This window comes from Spea bombifrons, chromosome 11 (assembly GCF_027358695.1).
Source record: "Spea bombifrons isolate aSpeBom1 chromosome 11, aSpeBom1.2.pri, whole genome shotgun sequence".
In the NCBI taxonomy this organism is placed as follows: domain Eukaryota; kingdom Metazoa; phylum Chordata; class Amphibia; order Anura; family Pelobatidae; genus Spea; species Spea bombifrons.
Genome location: NC_071097.1, coordinates 7,840,910 through 7,861,035, shown reverse-complemented (window position 1 = coordinate 7,861,035; position 20,126 = coordinate 7,840,910). Strand labels below are relative to the sequence as shown.

The following is a 20,126-nucleotide window of genomic DNA, read 5'->3' as shown; positions in this document are numbered from 1 at the left end:
CTGGTCAAAATAGATGAAAATCCTGGCCATGTTGGGTGGTTTCCAAATCAGGACAACTCAATGAATATATTTGGGATAATTTTTTCCCATTGGTTCAATGTGTGTACAATTTGTATGTATACAAAACTGTAAAAAAATGCGTTTTTTTCATTTTTTCACCACTTTTTCCAGTTTATTTCAAACAAAACAATGTACTACCCAGCTTAATATGGTTTCAAATGAAAGCCCTACTTGTCCTAAAAAAAACAATATATGATTTGTGTGGGTGCACCAATTAATAAGAGAGAAATTACAGTTGAAGAAAGACATGGCAAAAACACAAAAACGGCTCCGGTCCTTTAGCGACACGTTAGTATCAAAATCCCGGTCCTGAAGGGGTTAAAAAACAAATTACAAAATGTATACTTGTTTATGTACATGTATATCATGGCCACATCAACACCATAATAGACTATAACTCCCATTTTATGGTGATGTCAGAAGTGAGGTACAAATCCATGGAATGTATATTTTGTTTCCTTATGTGTTACTGTTTTGTTTGCAGTTTTAATAGCCTATATTTAAAGACTAGACAATGTTTAGGTGACAGCACTTTGAGGTTATTATCATGTTCTTTTACCATTGTTCTTTTCTCTGCGCTTACAGAGTGTCTCATGGAATGTACTGGGAGCCAAGGTTAAAGGAGTGCAAGGAGAGTTAGTGGGGAATGAGGTATCCCCCTCAGATCCAGTAGCACGAGTATTATTTCACCGGTCAGGTGCAGATGTTCCAGTCCGAGGGTCCCAGAACCCATGTGTGAATGTACATGGGACGTACAGTGGACTGAATGTGGAAGGCTTCTGTAGGATACAAGTAAGTGCTATATTCCTTATGGTATTGTATTCTATAGCCCAGTTGCACCACATAGCAGAAAGCAATTAAAAACAGCTGTGTGTTGTCGCTAGGCCAGCTTAACCTTGAAACTGTGAAGCTGCGTACGCCTTTTGACAAGGTAGATGGAAAGAACAATTAAATGCACTGTAGTGCTGCTTGAGGGACGATGAACATATTGTCATGGCATTCAAGTAGGGTGATTTTATTTAAGTCAAGTTGATTTAAATCATGATTTTTGTGTGTGAAAAAACCCATTCTTGCTGGTAGTTATAATCTTTAATATTTGCAACCAGATTTCATATTTAGAATAATCTGTCAGATTGGTAAAACTGCTATATCAGAACTGATTTTAGTTTAATAAATTAATCTCTCATATTTGATTTTTGTGACAATGGATTTTATTTTTTGTATTTCTGTGGTGCTTGTGTTTTTAACTGTAATTTTCTTCAGTCTCAATTACTGAACCCACACAATTGTTTTGTTGACAAGAATGGCTTCTTTAGATAGCATTATTTTGAGCATATCATCTAATTTACTATAATTTTTTTTTTATAAAATATGGTGAAAAAAAACACTTGTACTTTTTATATGAAAAACCAACTCTGCAAAAGCTAATAAAAAAAAATCTGCTAAAAAGATTACACTATTTAGAAATACCCAATGTTTTCATGAACATGGGGGTAGGTTTGCGTTTGGGAGGGGGGGGCGGATGGATTCTTGTGGAAACTCCTTGCCTGCTTGCCCAGTCCCCTCTTATGAGACATAATTGGGGAGCACAGGATGACTGGAAAACACTGTCCTAACTCCCATGAACTAGCCGGCTATGGGTTTTCTACATAGCGGAATCGCTCCGTGCCTCTGGCCGGGACCTAACCGCAAATTCATGTAACTGTACGGTGAGGAACCGCTGCAGTGACCGCCGACAATTGGAACTGCATTGCTACAGACATCCATTGTCCCACCATGTTGCTCTTTTGGGGCTATATTATTATGGTAGGGAACACTCAAAGGTGGTTACGGAGAGGCAGCTCATTTGGGAACCCTGGTTTTATTACCCATCTTAAGGACCAGGGTTTACCCAGCCACGGCTACGGAACTCTGGCCTGGCTACTACGTGGACTATTCCCGGGGATGTTTCCCTCAGGTAATCGACGCCGAATTAAGTGGATTTTTGGAACATAACATCCTTGGACCCTGAGCTTTCCATTTGTAGTCCAGGATTGACCCCGCTCTCTCGAGATCACCCCAACATTTTTGTCAGGTAGACATTGCTTGCCGTAGAACTTTATGGAGGCGCCAGGCTGCCTGGTAGTTGATGGGTTTTACTCCCAATCCAATTATGTTGTCTGTATAAATATCTGTGCTGTTCCAAATAAAGTCAGTTCTTGTTTTACCTCAATACGAGTTCTGTCTAGACTTTGGGTTATGTCTCAGTGCTGTCCTTATTAGGACAGTAAAGCACCGTATTGCTATGCTACAGGGCCACAGAGGTAGGAGGAGCGGTGTTTCCTGCTGTCTTCAACGCTAACTCAACCTGACGATTGTCTTGTATTCCTGGTGGCTATGGAGAGAAGGAAACGGCATCTGGCCGGTGTACCTAATCTGGGTACGGGTCGGTCCTGTTGTGGATGGAAAACACAAGGGTTTTTAAAACAGCACAAGGGAGTAATTTACTGTACACACAATAACACATAGTTCTCAATCAGTCCATCATGTGCACATGGCTCATTATTTATTATTATTATTATTATTATTGTTTTATATAGCGCCATCAAATTCCATCCGCCTCAGCCCAGTAGGGGGTTGTGACGGGCACGCCTTGTACCCCGACTGGGTACACTCGTCGGTTCTGTGATGGTTGCTGCCGAGACTGAAAGGGACGATACTAGCGAGGCAGCGTTCAGGAACTGGCCCGGTGTCCCAAATATAGCACTGCAGCTCCTCGAGGCGTAGCTGAAGACAGTGCAGAGATTGTCCTGAAGCATTAGACAAGACTAATGTCCAGGGAAAGAGAAACACTTTATTGGGGAAATACACATGCTTATATACAGGTTAGGTGTGAGGAAGACCATACATTATGTCTACATCTTCCCGCCCTGCCCAGACAGTCCGGCGCCACATTCATGCCACCGGGCCCCGCAATGCCCGTACCACCTTAAACTGGCGTTTTTGGGGTGATTCTGAAGGAGTGGCAGCGATCCTGGGGTACCGATAGATCGGGGTCCTGAGGACATCCTGTCAAAAAAGTGACACAGTCAGTCGAAGGGACGGGCCGTAAGGTAGCCGGCGAGCGTGTGATAACTGCAGCGGCCGATCTCCACTCTGCTGGCAGCCCCAGCGGCCGGGAATCTATAGGAGGCTTCTTCCCAGAACCACCCCTGGACCGTGCCCTCACCACCCGTGGAGTATCTCCGTGCAACCGTGCTGTGGTCGGGCCGATGATGTCTGGGCTATACAGGGTTAAAAGTCCGGGGCCAGGGCATGTGGCACATGGATAGGGTAGGACATGAGGAAGAACAAAGTACACACAAATAAACACCACGCATATGGGAAAAAATACATAAATCACCAATAAATCAGTAACGGATCATTTAACCCCGGATGGACAACTACTACAGACGGCACCGATTAACCTGAGGCCGTCACATTCCCCCCTCCCCCAACCCATTGTCCCTCAGACCCGGCTAGATCCTCACGGGTTGGCCTGAGGCTGTCTGGGAACGTTAGTTGTGTAGCAAGTCTGTCTGCTGGGATAGACCATCCGCGTTCCCGTTTTATTTTCCGGGACGATACTGGACGGTGAAATTGTAAGGTTGCAGGCTCCAGGCTCCACCGTAGTAAGCGTCCATTGTCCCCAGAATCTCTGTTCAGCCAAATGAGGATGTTGTGGTCAGTGAGTACCGTAAATGGCCGTCCATACAAGCAAGGCTGAAGTTTCTTGAGAGCCCACACAAGTGCTAGGCATTCTATTTCCACAGCGGCATACCAGACTTCCCTGGGTAGCAATTTTAGGCTGATGTAGGCTAAAAGTGCTCGCTGCCGTTGGTTCCCGCTTGGCACAGTACCGCTCCCAGCCTGAATGTGGAGGCATCTGTGTGGACAGAAAATCGTTTGGACGGGTCAGGAGCGGCTTATACCGGTGCAGAGATCAAGGCGCTTTTTAATCGTTGGAAGGCAGCTTCGCACTCTAGAGACCACAGGACCTGTTGGGGCAATTTCTTTTTGGTGAGGTCAGTCAGGGGCTTAGCAATGGTGCTGCAGTCGGGGACGAACCGTCGATAATACCCTGCTGTACCCAGAAAGGCGAGTACCTGCGTCTTGGTTGTGGGGGTGGGCCAGTTGGCTATTGCCTCCACCTTCGCGGGTTCGGATCGTTGTCACCCGCTACCCACCCGGTGGCCTAGGTACGATACTTCCGAAACCCACTTGTCGGGCTTCAGAGTTAGACCTGCAGCCCTGACGCGGTCTAACACAACTCCTAGGTGAATGAGGTGTTCTTCCCAGGTGCTGCTATATATCGTAATGTCATCCAGGTATGCGCAAGCAAAGTCCTGGAGGCCATCGAAGAGGCGATTAATCATCCGCTGGAAGGTCGCAGGTGCGTTCTTCATCCCAAACGGCATAACCTTAAACTGGTATAAGCCGAAGGGGGTGATAAAGGCCGACTTCAGAATGGCTTCCGGGGCCAGCGGGATCTGCCACTATCCTTACACAGGTCGAGGGTGGTGAGGAACCTTCCCCGAGCAATGTGATTCAATAGTTCGTGTATTCGGGGCATGGTGTATGTGTCGGTCGTGGTCCTGTCATTTAACCTGCGGTAGTCTGGGGTAGGTTGTGCCTTCCCGCTTAGGCACTAGCACTACTGGAGAAGCCCAGGGGCTGTTAGAGGGCTCAATAATTCCGAGGTCGAGCATCCCCTCAGGTACCCGGTAAGCAGCTTGTCACATGGGCGGCTGTCCCGGGGTCTCCACCTGATGCACTGCGGCAGTAGTGAACCCAGGGGCGGTGGAGAACATTTGATGGCGCCTACACAGTACCCGACCGGATCTGCTCCCTCTGGGTCGCCCCTAACAGGTCGGCAAACTGAATAGCCTCTATGCCCGTCGGCCCCTTACCCTGTCGGGGTACCTCTGGTAGCGGAAGATCCTCGGAATCCTCTGCCGCAGGGGCACAGATAGCGGCCACCTCCTCCTGGTAAGCCTTCAGCATGTTTACATGGAAGGCTCGCTGAATCCTCCTATCGGGGCATTTGGCTACTAGGTAGGTGGTGGCACACAATTTCTTCACTACAAGCCGCCTGGCAGGGTCCCTATCGGCCTTAGCCAGCTTGAGGTACCACCGTTTTTGCTAGCCCTGCATAGCGGAATCGCTCCGTGCCTCTGACCGGAACCTAGCTGCAAATTTATGTAACTGTATGGTGAGGAACCGCAGCAATGACCGCTGACAACTGGAACTGCATCGCTACAGACATCCATTGTCCCACCATGTTGCTCTTTTGGGGCTATATTATTGTGGTAGGGAACACTCAAAGGTGGTTACGGGGAGGGAGCTCATTTGGGAACCCTGGTTTTATAACCCATCTTAAAGACCCAGCCACGGCTACGGAACTCTGGCCTGGCTACTACGTGGACTATTCCCGGGGACGTTTCCCTCAGGTAATCAACACCGAATTAAGTGGCTTTTTGGAACATAACATCCTTGGACCCTGAGCTTTCCATTGGTAGTCCAGAATTCACCCCCAACATTTTTGTCAGGTAGACATTGCTTGCCGTAGAACTTTATGGAGGCGCCAGGCTGCCTGGTAGTTGATGGGTTTTACTCCCAATCCAATTATGTTGTCTGTATAAATATCTGTGCTGTTCCAAATAAAGTCAGTTCTTGTTTTACCTCAATACGAGTTCTGTCTAGACTTTGGGTTATGTCTCGGTGCAGTGTTTCCTGCTGTCTTCAATGCTAACTCAACCTGACGATTGTCTTGTATTCCTGGTGGCTATGAAGAGAAGGAAACGGCATCTGGCTGGTGTACCTAATTGGGGTCAGTCCTGTCGTGCAGGGTGCGGTCTCGGGTGGTGCGATGGTACCACTGCCGGCCCTGCGTGGCGTGAAGGTTCTCCCGGACCATTCCGGCGAGGTCCTTCAGCCGCTCCCTGAGGGTTAGGACGTACTGTACTGCTGGGGTACCTTCGGTAGCTACTCCTCCCTCCAAGCCGGACTTTCCTCCCATATAGTAGCTCAAAGGGGGAGTATCCGGAGGACTCTTGGGGCACTTCCCGGTAGGTCACGTCACGCGGGTGCTTCGTCGTGGAAGCCCCTGCGGAAGGGCCAGCAGCAGCGGAGGTTGTCTGCACGCATTGCGCACATCAAAGAGGTGCAGCAGCAACAGTAGTAGTAGTAGTAGGGCGCTGGGCCTAGGCAGACAGAAACTGGCAGATGAGAGGCACATGCAGCCCTGTGGAGCAGAACTGAATTTCCCTAATATTGTATATATTATATTGTTACCAATATTTATCAATGAAGAATAATAGCCGTTTTGTCACCACTACAAGCCGTGTAGGAGGGTGCATACGAGTGACTGATAGGTAGAAGTTGGCAAAAAAAAAACCAAGGGTTGATGGTGATGGCTGTGATTGATGTGTTCAACAACCTGTGGGACCTTTTCCTTTTTTCACTCTGGCAAATCAGCATTTACAAGGGGAAGGGAAAAGCATTAGATATACATGTGCTGATGCCATTTTAAATTGTCAGTATGAACAGTTACATACTGATAAGCGTTGGAGACAGTGGTGAGTTAGCTGACTACTGAAGTGTGCTACAGGGAGTGTAGCATTTGTTTTTCAACTGTTCCTGAGTAGAGTTTAGTTGATGAACATAGTCACCCATTTATGCGACTAGCCAAACCTGTAATTTGTGGACAAGGTAATTATTTTTATTATCTTTCTATCATTTAATCTATTATTCTTAATTGATAAATAAATATTGGTGACAATATTATACGTATAATCTATAATATTGTAGTGGAAATTCAGTTCTACTCCAAGGGGCTGCATGTGACTGTCATGTGCCAGTGTCTGCCTGCCCAGACCCAGTGCCCTACTACAACTACTACTGCTGCTGCTGCTGCTGGACCCCTTTGATCGGAACCTTTTTTGAAAAAAAAATCTATAATGAAAGGTGAGTCAAAAAGGAAACGCCTTTGGAAACGCCCCTCGAATGTCATTCTGATTAAAAATGGCTTTACACCTGTGTGTTATATTTTCTCTAATGTGTATTGTCATGGTAACCCCCTGAGGCTGAGGACACATGGGTGTAGATTGGGAGGGGGATACTGGTGGATTTCTGGGTAGACTCTGTGCCTGTCTGCCCAGCCCCCTCTTTGGTCTAAGTCACCCTGTGCTCATTAGGGGAGCTAGGGCTACGGGGGCTCTACATGGCCGGAAACGCTCCATATGCCTGACCAGGACCTAGCTACAAGTCTATAGAACTGTGCGACGGCTAGGAATCGCAGAGATGCCTGCCAACAATTAGAACTGCGTCGCTACAGACACCTGTTGTCCCACCACATATCTCTTTTGGGGTTATACTATGCTCTTTGTGGGCAACACTTGATGGTGGTTACAGAGAAGGGAGCTCATTTGGGAACCCTGGTTTTATTACCAATCTTTAGAACTGGGGTTTACCCAGCCGTGGCTATGCAGCACTCGCCCGCCTACTACGTGGACTATTCCCGGGGATTTTTCCACCGCTGTCGTTCAGGGTCCCGAGGTAGGATCAAGTCGCTTTTTGAACCATAACATCCTCGGACTCTGAGCTCTCCATGGGCATTGCCGGCCATCGAACTGTATGAAGTTGCCGGACTGCCTGGTATTTGATAGGATTAGGGTTTTAATCCCATCGTGTTTGATGTATAAATATCTGTTCTGTCTTCAATAAACTGGGTCCTGTTTTCACCTCAACGTGAGTGCTGTATGATGCTTAGGGTGGGCTGCTATGATACTGTAACGGGTTCACCAAGAGAGCTGTAGTAACTCCCAGAGATCACCCACATGTATCCTCCTGTTGTCCCCGAAATCACTTCCAGCACCAGCCAGCATACGCACCTTGGAACCCTGCTATGTGTACCCAATAAGTAGACACAACTACCTTGAACTGAGTACAGCAGGAATGAACAGTTTATTGTTGTAAAACATAGACTGATATAGCCACAGAACTTCATTAACATAAATTAACATTGATAAACAGGTAGACAACCCAACCTTTAATCCCCTTCAGCTACTGAATATCCCCCTGGTAGCCATCCTGTTAATGGGATTAGTTTAACAATGGAGTTCCTGCCTGTTTGGCAGCCAGGCTGGAGCCATCTCTGACTATCTTGGGCCCCTGTATGACAGGTCATTCTGTCACAGATACTTTATTGTCCTTTTTAGGACAATTGCCACGCTGTGTACCTAAGATTCGGGTAGCCACAGCGCCAGCTCTGGTGCAGCCGCATCCCCCTTCTATACAATGTTGGTTCTGTCTGGCGCTAAAGGGGTTAACTTCTGGTGTCCCAGTAGGAGGAAGCAAAGTTTGGCAGGAGTACCCAGTTGGGGTACAGAGCGTCTTGTCACATGTATACTATGAGGTGTGGTGCAGGAAGATTTATAGCTCTGCCAATTGTCAGAGTATCAAAATATTTTACTGAAACTCCAATCTGAATGAAAGCTACACTGAATTATTTTGTATTTACGTGACCATCATTCTCTTCACAGCTTCCCCTGGATGTGTGTGCTGTGGAACTGCTCTTCTCTCCCTCATGGTTTACGCTTCCTTCCCTCCCGTTTAACCTAACCTTGAATTACTCTGTGTCGGAGGATTGTAAATGGACAGGAGAAGACTCAGAGGTCACAGGCATGGTTCAAGTGGTGAGAGTAGGAACCCCAAAGACTCAGAGAGTCAGCATTGGTGATTCTGTGACTGCAATTCTTCCTGACAAGACTCTTCTCCCTGGGGAAGTGTTTACAGCTTCTATCAGCCTCAGGCACAACTGGACACAACCTAGTTTCAGCCTTAGGTAAGTAGAGGAAAGGAGTGGACTAGATAAACGTGGCGGGGATAGATTTGAGAGTAAAAGGTCGGTCAAACGTGTGTGTTTTTACTTGAGTTTCACTTAGCTGCTTGTTGCGGTTAATGATGTCATAATGCTACAGGTACAACATGTAAAACAAACTTCTTATTTAAATTAGAATAGTTATTATAAGGTATGACATTCAGGACTTGTGATGTTGGGAAGCGTAGAGTTTTAGAAAAAAGTTTAAAGTAAAGTATATTCAGGTTTGCTTTTCTATGTAAAAATGGAAGTCTGTTTAATTTAGTTTTTATCTAAGTATTCTGACAAGTTAACAGCTTAGAACCAACAACTGTGGGTTCGTCTTGGGAACAAGGAACAGAGTAAATTCACTGACCACCTTTTAATTTTTCTTAAAACCTTTGTGGATAACTTAGATATGCTCAGGAGCCCATATAAGAGGAAACTTGAATGTCAAGACTTATATTGTTTAACCCCTCTTATCTGAGTGTTTTGTGTAGACAAAACCTGAGACTTTTTCAGCATTTTTGAGTCTCCTTTTTTCTTTTCATGTACCAACACAAATTATACATTGTTTTTTCAAGGAAAGATAGAGCTTTCTTTTGATACAATTCTAGATGTTTATTCCAACATTTAAAATGAATAATACATTAAAATAATGAAAATATTTTTATTTTACAAGTATTTTTGTATTTTACTATGATAATGGCCAGTGTTCCCTCCAAGCTGTGCGCTTGTGCACGCGCACATAGCTTTTTTAGAGAGCGCACATGTCCAAAAATTGTGCGCACAACAGTTTTTCCCCAAAAAAGAAAAAAAATTATAATTTTTTTGAAACTTTATGCGGCGCGGATATTGTGCGCACAAATATTTTGCTCTGTGAAACTTTTTGCACAAGAGAAATTTTCTGCGCACGCCAACTAAGAAAAATTAGATGGAACATTGATAATGGCCCCCAAATTTTCAAATTTTATTTTGTGAGGCAAAATTTGGTGTACAGATTTTTATTGGTGGAGTTATGAAGGACTATCTGTGCATGTTCTCTGTGGAATTCAAATGAATATGGGTAATTGAGAATGCCATCCAAATAGATAACAAGGTGATAACAATTGTGATCTGAAGGAGGTTTTCCATTTGTCTCCACTTCACACTAAGACGGTGGCGTGAGACTTCACCAGGGTGCGACCATCTTTGGCTTCTGGATAGTCTGTGACACGCAATAGGGGGTTTAACAGTGATACCCAATGATGGGAGGGTCAAGCTCAACGTCAGATTTAAAAACCTGGAACTGCTATTGAGAAACACCTTAGCATGATCGTGTTTCTGGGAAATCTTTTCCTGAAAGCTATGTTTTGGCAATTGTGTATGCTTACCTGATCTGTGCACCCTACCTGGCTAGCCTGACTAGCTGATCTGTGTACCGACCTTGGCTATGTCTGACTACCCATTTATTCTACTCAACCCGGCACTGGCTGACTACCTGTCCTGCAATCCTGACCTGGCATTCTATGGTACCTTTCCTGGGCATCTACCTGTGGCATTACTGATACAGGTATCCAGCAAACCTTAGCTACCCATTACTAAGTGTGTGTGTGTGTGTGTGTGTATATATATATATATATATATATATATATATATATAACTGAGCCTCCACACTATTGGGGTTCAACCCCTCGGCAAGTGTATCTGAGTGAAGAAATTTTGTGTGCGCTCCTTGGTCATGGCAGTTGTGACAATACCTATGTCTCATTTGGGTTTCTGCCTGCCCCTACCTGCAGCTGGCCTTACTTCTGGGAGCCTGGAGATCCCATCATATCATGGTGGCCCACATTTAAAGGAAACATGGCTCAGAAAGAAAGTATTAAGGACTGTGCCTGAGGTTCCCTAGTATGCGGCAGAGAGGCTGCCATCCCTTCGGGCTAGTCGGGCTAGACCAGAATACATCACTGCATACCACAAAATTATGTAGATTGTGTTTTCAGATGAAAATTGGCTGTGTATTATTTATTATTTTATATAGCGCCAACAAATTCCATAGAGCTGTGTATAATATATATATAGTGTTTGTGTATATAATATAACTTCCATATTGGCTCCCTTGCCCTCTGTAGAATCCCTCTGTATGCATTCTGAAATTTTCTTTGTTCCCCAAGCCAAACATGTGTCCTGTTGCCTGCACTCATTGCCCTTTAAAGTAATATTCTAGTAATAGTAATCATACTAAAATAAAGATATAAAATGTATTAAATCTAAAAATAATTTTGTGCAAATGTAGCCTTAGAATTGCGTGTTTATCAAATAATCCCCTAAATACTAATACCATTAAGTTGAATTTCAGGGTTCGATGCCGTGCAGGTTTGGAGCTGCTTTTTGCTCGCTCTGCAGCTCCAAACACATGGGCTGTGAAAATGGAAAGCCAACGAGGTGCAAAACACTATACTGTGATAGGACATGTGACACACCGAACAGCCTCTGAGAGAAGGTGAGATATCAATAGATAATTATTAATTATTCCCTGGCACATATTGTAGAAACATATTGTAGACAGTGCCGCCACATGGAGATAATTGTGTATAAACTGATCAGCCATGACATTGTGACCACCTGCCTAATATTATATAGGTCTCCCTTTTGCCGCCGAAACAGCCCTGACCTGTCGACTCATGGCGTTAGCAATAGGGCCTTTAAGTCCTGTAAGTTGTGAGGTGAGGCTTCATGAATGCATCCTGGTACCATGTGTTCCCCAGGTAAGTGAAGCACACACCCGGCCATCCACGTGATATAAAAGCAAATGTTATTCATCATACCAGGCCACTTGCTTCCATTGCTTCGTGGTCCAGTGTCATGGTTGCTCTAGTGTTGTGAGCTCTCTGCCTTTTCACTGTGGACTGTGAGCAGTTTTTTGAAGCTCCATCTTGCTCTGGCCTTTAAAAGCCTGCAACATGAATTTGCCATTGTAGGTGTTTTGACAGGGGTCGGCATGGGCACCTTGACTGGTATGCGACTAGGCAGCTCCATACACAACAAACGATGCACCATGTGTTTGTACACCTTTCTATCAGAACCAGCATTAATATTTTTAGCAATTTGAGCTACGGTCGCTTGTCTGATGGATTTAACCACAAGGGCCAGCTTTCGCCCCCACATGCATTAATGAGCATTGGCCACCCAGGTTCACCGCTTTTCCACCCTTGTACCACTCTTGATAGGTACTGACCACTGCAGACTGGGAACACCCCACAAGAGCTGCAGTTTTGGAGATTCTCTGGCCCAGTTGTCTAGCCATCACGATTTGGCCCTCGTCAAAGTCGCTCAGATCCTTACGCTTGCCCATTTTTCCTGCTTCTAACATATCAACTCTGAGGACGAAATGTTCACTTGCTGCCTAATATACCCCACCCACTGACAGCTGCGATGAAAACAAGATTATTAGTGTTAGTCACTTCACCTGATAGTGGTCATAATGTTATGGCTGATGTAAAAGAAGATGTGTCAGGGTCCCCATGCTGACCCCTGTCCACTGCTGAAAGAGCCTACAATGGGCATGTGTACATAAGAACTGAACCTCAGAGCAATGGAAGAAGGTGACCTTGCTTGAATCACATGGATGGCCGGGGATCCGTGGCATGGCACCAGGATGCACTATGGGAAGAAAGCAAGCCGGCGGAGGCAGTATGATGCTTTGTGCAATGTTCTGCTTGGAATCCTTGGGTCCTGCTATTCATGCGGATGTTACTTTGACATGTGCCACCTAACCGTTGTTGCAGACCATGTATACCCTTTCATGGACACGGTATTCCCTGAGGGTAACTAGGACACCAGAGGTGGCATTGTTACATGTGTACTGGCCCCCTCTAAGGAAGGCGGAATCTTGTCTAGTTATTCACAGTTTTGTGGCACTTAAAATCGTAATAGCCCGCAATTGGAAAAAATGAGCCACCCTGCCCTGGGAGCCAGTTAAGAATCAGATCCTTTTACAAATTAGAATGGAGGGAAATGTGAGTTGATCTTTTCTGAATTCCCCAAAACTATTTAGTATATGGGACCAGCGGGCCAGAAAACCAGACCAATTTTGCCAACTGGGCCCTGCACAATAAAGTAACGTAATGTAATGTAGAGAGTAATGCTGTGATTTCTATCCACCCTCCCTCATAGCTGGTGCTATGTCTTTTTTTTTAATTTTTTTTATTTTTCTTTTTTGCGATTGTGTTAATGTCATATATTGTATGTCTTTTTTTATGCTATATGCCTATAGCTATTAATCGTAACATAATGATATGGAAATTCTGTGTATATCTTTTTTTTATAATCTTTTTGTTTTCTTTTATTTTCTCTGAAATTAATAAAGAATATATTAAAAAAAAAAGAATATGTTTAAGGTTTGGCCTACAAATTCCCCAGATCTCAATCCAATCAAGCATCTGTGGCATGCGCTGGACAAACAAGTCCAATCCATGGTGGCCCCACCTCGCAATTTATAGGATCCGCTGCTAACATATTGGTGCCAGATACCACAGCACACCTTCAGAGGCTTAGTGGTCCATGCCTTGACGGGTCAGGGCTGTTTTTGTGGCACAAGGATGACCTACACAATATTAGGCAGATAGTCATAATGTTATGGCTGATCATTGAACATATAAGTAGTGTGCTTTCAAACATGTATTATTTTATTTTGTTTTATCGTGTAACAAAATGCAAAGTGAGTAAACAGAAAATCAAGACAGCATCAATTCTTGCACACTGTTAAACTCACCTTGCCTGATCGGGTCCCGCGTATTGCCTCCCCCGCATCGCGTGGTGCTAAGGCAACGTTACCCGGAAGGTCATCGGAGGACAGACCCTGCAGGGGATTTCCTGTCCTCCGATGAGGCACGGACTATGCAAGTCCTGTTTCTCACCCTCCTCCCATGCTGAAAAACAAAACAGAGAAAAAAAATGGTTAGTGATTAAAAATTATTTTTTTTTAAAAATCACTAAAATAATACAATAAATAATAATTTAAAAAAAACCAATAAAGTTAGCTAAGTGATGTAATTGTGACATCACTGGCATTAAACACATGTTCAAGAAGTCCATAAGAGGACCTCTAACCATTAAAAAAAATTAAAAAAATATATATATAAAAAATACAAAAAATAAAATAAAAAATATATTAAAAAAATAATAATAAAAAAAAAATTCTAAAACCCTTACATCCCATTGCCCTAACACATCTACCCAGTATACCCCTCCTGCCCCTGTTCACAACCCCAAAACCCGTTAAGCCATAAACATAAAAATTCTTACACCTTATAGTATGTTCCCTATAAGTGCTGGGAATGTATGGAAAATCTATATAAATTAGGTATTTCTGAAATCAGGACAGCTGAATTGATAAACTTGGAGGGGATTTTCCATCACTAGTTTTGTGAGGATTCAGAGGGAAAATAAAAAAAATAGGTGTTTTTTTCTAAATTTCTCATTTTTTGACTCATGCCTAGATCTGTTGCACGGTACTATACGATTTATATATAATAAAATGTGTGAGCGATATATACTTATGTCTGTCTATTTTTATTTCTCATTAACTCTACTCTTCTCTCTCTCTTTTAGACACCCAGTAGTTGTTGCTCTTTTGGATTTTTTGGTAGGTAATGTGTCTGTTGGGTCTGCTGTCTCTCGAAGAATCTCTTTTCAGCTGGATATGCCAGGTGCAAGTGCAGCTGTGTCGGGGGTTCGAGGAAATGCTGAAGTTTTAGTGTCTGATCGGGACCTTAGAGCCATCATTCCACTTGTGAAGGTAATGGGACCTTGATCATAGCTTTAAGTAATCATTAATCTGGTTCATTGTTGCAGCTAATGAATGCAATTACAATTATGTTGAATCCACATACCTTTTTAATTGAGGTAAACTAGAGTTAAGGCGAACACTGTCCATTTTGTTTACGTTATCTCATAGAAGTTTTATTGGAACCAGTCAATAGCACTTTTACTTTTATATGATATCTCCTTTGCAGTCTCATGAGATACTGAATACTGCTTCTCTTACTGGAATATCTCAAAAAATCCCAGTTCGTGTATTGGCTTGGGAGGCAGGAGGATCTGTGATGGATGTCACAAAGCAGACCGGCTGTGAGACACCCAATGCACAAATTGTACAGGTCTTTGTCATCTTCGATAACTCTATTGGATTATACAAGACATTTTTTTTAACTTTTTTTAATTATTGATATTTGTCACCATGTTTAATGCTCTTATGCCCCCCCCCCCCATCTTATATTCCAGGTATCAGATGGCTGTGACTTCTTGTTTGTGGGTGGAAAGGAAACTCAAGGGGCCCTGGGGGTGAAAGTTGAGTTTTGGCTGGAACGGCTCCGTTCTTCTTTATCCCTCTCACTTTGGGTGCCGCTGCTTCCTCTAAGAGTAGAAGTGTCTGATACCAAGCTACAGAGGTTGGAAGGCTTTGGGTAAGATTGTTCCTTTTATTATTTTACCAAATTTCTCCTGCTGATTTTAATAAAGGAAATGGTAGCCACATTAGGTCCAGGAGAAGAAAGCAGCCTTTAGAGGAAGGTGATGCCTTTTAGTGACCTCCATATAAAAATCTTTAGAGTCGTATACATTCAGAGATCTCTTCTTTGCATGTAGAATATATCTGAGGTCCCGAAATGTGATTTTCCATTTTTTTCTAGCTGGCCAAGTGAAAGGTATCGCCTAGGATGACCACATCGCCATATAATTTTTACATATTGCTGACCAGCCCAGATAAAGTGCAGCCCTGCAATGTAGTATTTAAAGGCCTAACAGGAGGTTATTCTTTTATTTTCAGGGCTGCTGGTACAATGCATGAAGAGGAAGGTGGTGAACGCAGAGCTTCCACTGACCACAAAACTAAGAGCTGCCGTTTTCAGTATCAGAGAGCCCGTGTCCGTTTTCTAGCATACTTTGTGGCTCACTCTTTGGATGGCAGCCGTCAGCTGACTTACCTGCTGGGCACAGATTGGTTATTGGATGTTTCACCCCTCATCAGGAGCCAGGCAGTGATTAGAGATCCCCGCATTGCTCGTTTAGAAGAGGAAGGAAGTGTCCTTATTGGACAGGAGCCTGGCGTTACATCTGTGGAGGTAATAACAGCATATCCTGATCTTCAGGATGAGTTTTTTAAGAATAAGGAAGAATATATTCTGAATAGGTATGCCTGTGTTTGTAGTATAATATATATATTAATACAGTGGGCTGTTCTCAGTCAGAGAGAGAGGCTGTTTCCTCCACCCTGCATTTATCTCACAGTGCAGATTTAAACCTGGAGCACCTGTCTTAATGGTACCAGCAGTTAACCCATTAGTCACTGGGATAAACTGCTCTTTGCAATCTCCTGCTTACATAGAAGCAATCTTTCGCCCTGTCACAATATGTTTGGGACCACACCATGGTCCTTTATCTTGATAAAATTTCATTCTACTTATCCATTGAATAAAGCATTATTTTTGAATGAGACTTCTGAGTGCAAATCTCAATTTCTGGACTTAGTATATATCTGGCAGGAGCTGCAACCGGGGAAGTAATTATTATTGATTCATATAAGCTGAGTGCAAGCCTTGTATGTGTGTATGTACATATATATATATATATATATATATATATATATATATATATATATATTATACACACATGTAACACTGTGGATATAAAAAGTCTACACACCCCGTTAAAATGCCAGGTTCTTGTGATTTTAAAGAATGAGACAAAGAAAATCATGTCGGAACAATTCAATTGCAAAGCAAGCAGAAATCCTTGACGGGGGGAGGGGGACTCACAATAACCTTGTTGCATGTGTGCACACCCTTGCACTAATGCTTTGTTGAAGCAACTTTTGAGTTTATTACAGCAATCAGTCTTTTTGGGTAGGAGTCTATTAGCATGGCACATCTTGACGTGGCAATATATGCCCACTCTTCTTTGTAAAATCTGTCAGCTTGCGAGGACATGTCCTGTGCACAGCCCTCTTTAGATCACCCCACAGATGTTCAATTGGATCCAAAACGTGAATCTTCTTTTGGTGGAGCCATGCTTTTGTGGATTTGGATGTGTGCTTTGGGTCATTGTCGTGCTGAAAGGTGAACTTCATCTTCAGCTTCATAACGGATGCCTGAAGGTTTTGTGCCAAAATTGCCTGGTATTTGGAACTGTTCATAATTCCCTCCACCCTGACTAAGGCCCCGGTTCCAGCTAAAGAAAAACAGCCCCAAAGCATGATGCTGCCACCACCATGCTTCACCTTTGGGTATCGTGTTCTTTGGGTGATGTGCAGTGTTGTTTTTGCACCAAACATACCTTTTGGAATTATGACCCTGGTTTCATCAGACCATAACATTTTTCCCATGTGCTTTTGGGACACTTGATGTTTGTTTTTGCAAACTTCAGCCGGGCTTGGAAGGCTTCCGTCTTGCCACCCTACCCCACAGCCGATTCATATGAAGAATACAGGAGATTGTTGTCACATGTAGCACACAGTACTTGCCAGAAATTCCTGTAGTTCCTTTAATGTTGCAGTAGGCCTCTTGTAAGCATCCCAGACCAGTTTTCTTCCCGTCTTTTCATCAGTTTTGGAGGAATGTCCAGTTCTTGGTAATGTCTCTTTTGTGCCATATTTTCTCCACTTCACTGTGTTCCATGGTATATCTAATGCTTTAGAAATTCTTTTGTACCCTTCTCCTGGCTCATATCTTTCAACAATGAGATCCCTCTGATACTTCAGAAGCTCTCTGCAGACCATGGCTTTTGCAACTAAGCAAATGTCAGGTAAATCCTACTAGAACAGTTGAACCTTATTTGTGATTAATCAGACACTTTAAATGATGGCAGGTGCGTACTGACTTCTATTTAACATGAGTTTGAATGTGATTGGTTAATTCTGAACACAGCCAGATTCCCAGTTATAAGAGGGTGTGCACACTTATGCAACCAGGTTATTGTGAGGTTTTTTTCCCCCTCAAAGATTTCAGTTTGTTTTGCAATTGACCTGTTCACGCTATAGGTAACATTAAATGTGGAAATGATTTATCTTTGTCTCATTCTGTAAAATCACAAGAACCTAGTATTTTAACATGAGGTTAGTAGACTTTTTATATCCACTGTATATATAATTATTATGTCAACTGTCGATTTTTTTTGGTCTCCGATGAGGTGCCAAGACAAAAAAAAAAAAAAAACAACAAAAAAAAACTCCACGCTATATATGCACAGATGCCACACCCTCCACTAAATACACACACCGTACTAACTAACAGAACTGAATCCAGGTGTTGAGAAGTAAGTATGTATCCATACAAAAACACCAATGTGCTCTCTGAGAGAAAATTACTAGATTTTGCTAATTGCATGACATAATGTCATTATTTATAAAGACACGGTGGCTCATATTATTCCCTCAGCAGCAAGAAGGATTTTTTAACCAATCACAACACACTCCTCAGTAAACACTCCTCCCATTATCAACAACACTGACTGCAACAATACACTCCTCCTCTTTCTTGGTAAGAACAATATATAAAAGTCCAACAAATGTAAGTCCAAATATCAACAAGGTAAAAATACAGAATGGAATTCCTCAAGAACAGCGGCAAAAACTAAACTTGTATCCAGATATCCACACGATAATGCAATAACATTGCAAACGAAGATCTGGAAACATGTCTTCATACTGAGAGGAGACAAAATAAATATGGTAATACAGATATAGACAAATAGTTTCCAACAAAACTGATAACTGATACACACAATCAGTATGGCAATCAAATCATGTATACAATATTCATTTAAATTCCGGACGGGTAAAAAGTATCAATAAACATACAAGGATGGGAATAATACCCGCCTCCGTGTCTTTATAAATCATGACTTTATGTCATGTAATTAGCAAAATCTAGTAATTTATAAAGACACGAAGGCTCATATTATGAAAATTAAAAGTTGAGCCATAACGGTAGCAGAAAAATTAATATCTGGTCTAAAATAAAATTCTTTAAATGTAGACTCCCTAGACCAGTCAGCTGCTCTAAAGAGGTCTTCTAATCTATAACCTGAGATAGCAGCCCTTGACGCCATAGCCCCTCTAATTGAATGAGGGCCAAAAATGGAAATATCTACCCCCGCTTCCTCTAGAACCCATTTAACCCACCTAGCAAAAGAGGCGGTGAATGTGGTTTGCGGAGTGCAAGGAAAAGTTTGGGCGAGATGTTTCCCGGAAACCTGCTGTCCGCAGTTCATATGCTTGTAAGCAGGCTACAGGACACAGATTTGGGTGCTGTGCAAAAGTCGGGTAGAATACTGATTTTAATTGACGTTTTCGTCCACCTGGAGATATTGAATAATACACCATCTGGTATAAAAGAAAAAAATATCCAATGCTTGCACGTCTGACACTCTCTTGCAGGCAACAAGACAGCACAAAGCCACCAATTTAGCTGATAACTGCTGCAATGAAAGATCTTCATTGGCAGGCCAAGTATTAAATAGACAGAGAAGCAAAGTAACATCCCACACCGAGGAATAATTAGGACGCGGAGGTCTAGATATTCTAATGCCCTTCAGAGGCGACAAATCAGAGGTTGTTTACCAATGGGCAAACCACCGAAACCAATATGACCTGCCGAAACGGCGGATCGATAAACATTAACTGATCGATAAGCTTTACCCTCCTCAAAGCGTTGAGTAAGGAAACTCAACACGCAAGTCACAGGTGCTGATACGGGATCCACACTTTGTCCCATGCACCAATGAACCCAGGCCAGCCACACATAATGATACGATCGTCTGGTACCTGGAGCCCAGGCTCCTGCCAGTAGGTCAAGAGTTGACTGCGGTTTCCCAAGGTCCCCTATAAGCCACCACGTGACCAATAGTAGTTGTCCCCCGACTAACAATGGATGAGGAAGACCCTCCACATTCGTAAGGAGGTCTAGAAAGGATGGGAGAATCCGAGGAATGTCTATCGTCATTTCCAGGAGCGTAGGAAACCAGGATTGTGTGTCCCACCATGCGGTGAGAAGCACCATGGATGAAAGAAGAATGCATCCGATTCTGGTCTCGAGCTGAAGAAACAGGAAAGCTGGGGTATTCAGGCGTGTTGCAAACAGGTCCATGTCTAGGGGACCCCATATCTCCAGAATACTGCGAAAAACATTGTGATGGCGTTGCGAGTCCCGCG

General features: G+C 43.4%; 1 protein-coding gene across 1 annotated transcript in view; it reads left to right on the top strand.

Moving 5' to 3' along the window:
* LOC128468735 (transmembrane protein 132A-like) overlaps positions 1 to 20,126 on the top strand; it is a 50,133-nt gene that overhangs the window by 17,954 nt on the left and 12,053 nt on the right. The window contains exons 3-9 of the mRNA XM_053450516.1: positions 646 to 852; positions 8,622 to 8,923; positions 11,277 to 11,420; positions 14,531 to 14,717; positions 14,935 to 15,078; positions 15,203 to 15,384; positions 15,747 to 16,041. Coding sequence (XP_053306491.1) covers positions 646 to 852; positions 8,622 to 8,923; positions 11,277 to 11,420; positions 14,531 to 14,717; positions 14,935 to 15,078; positions 15,203 to 15,384; positions 15,747 to 16,041 — 1,461 coding nt within the window. The remainder of the gene's footprint in view (positions 1 to 645; positions 853 to 8,621; positions 8,924 to 11,276; positions 11,421 to 14,530; positions 14,718 to 14,934; positions 15,079 to 15,202; positions 15,385 to 15,746; positions 16,042 to 20,126) is intronic.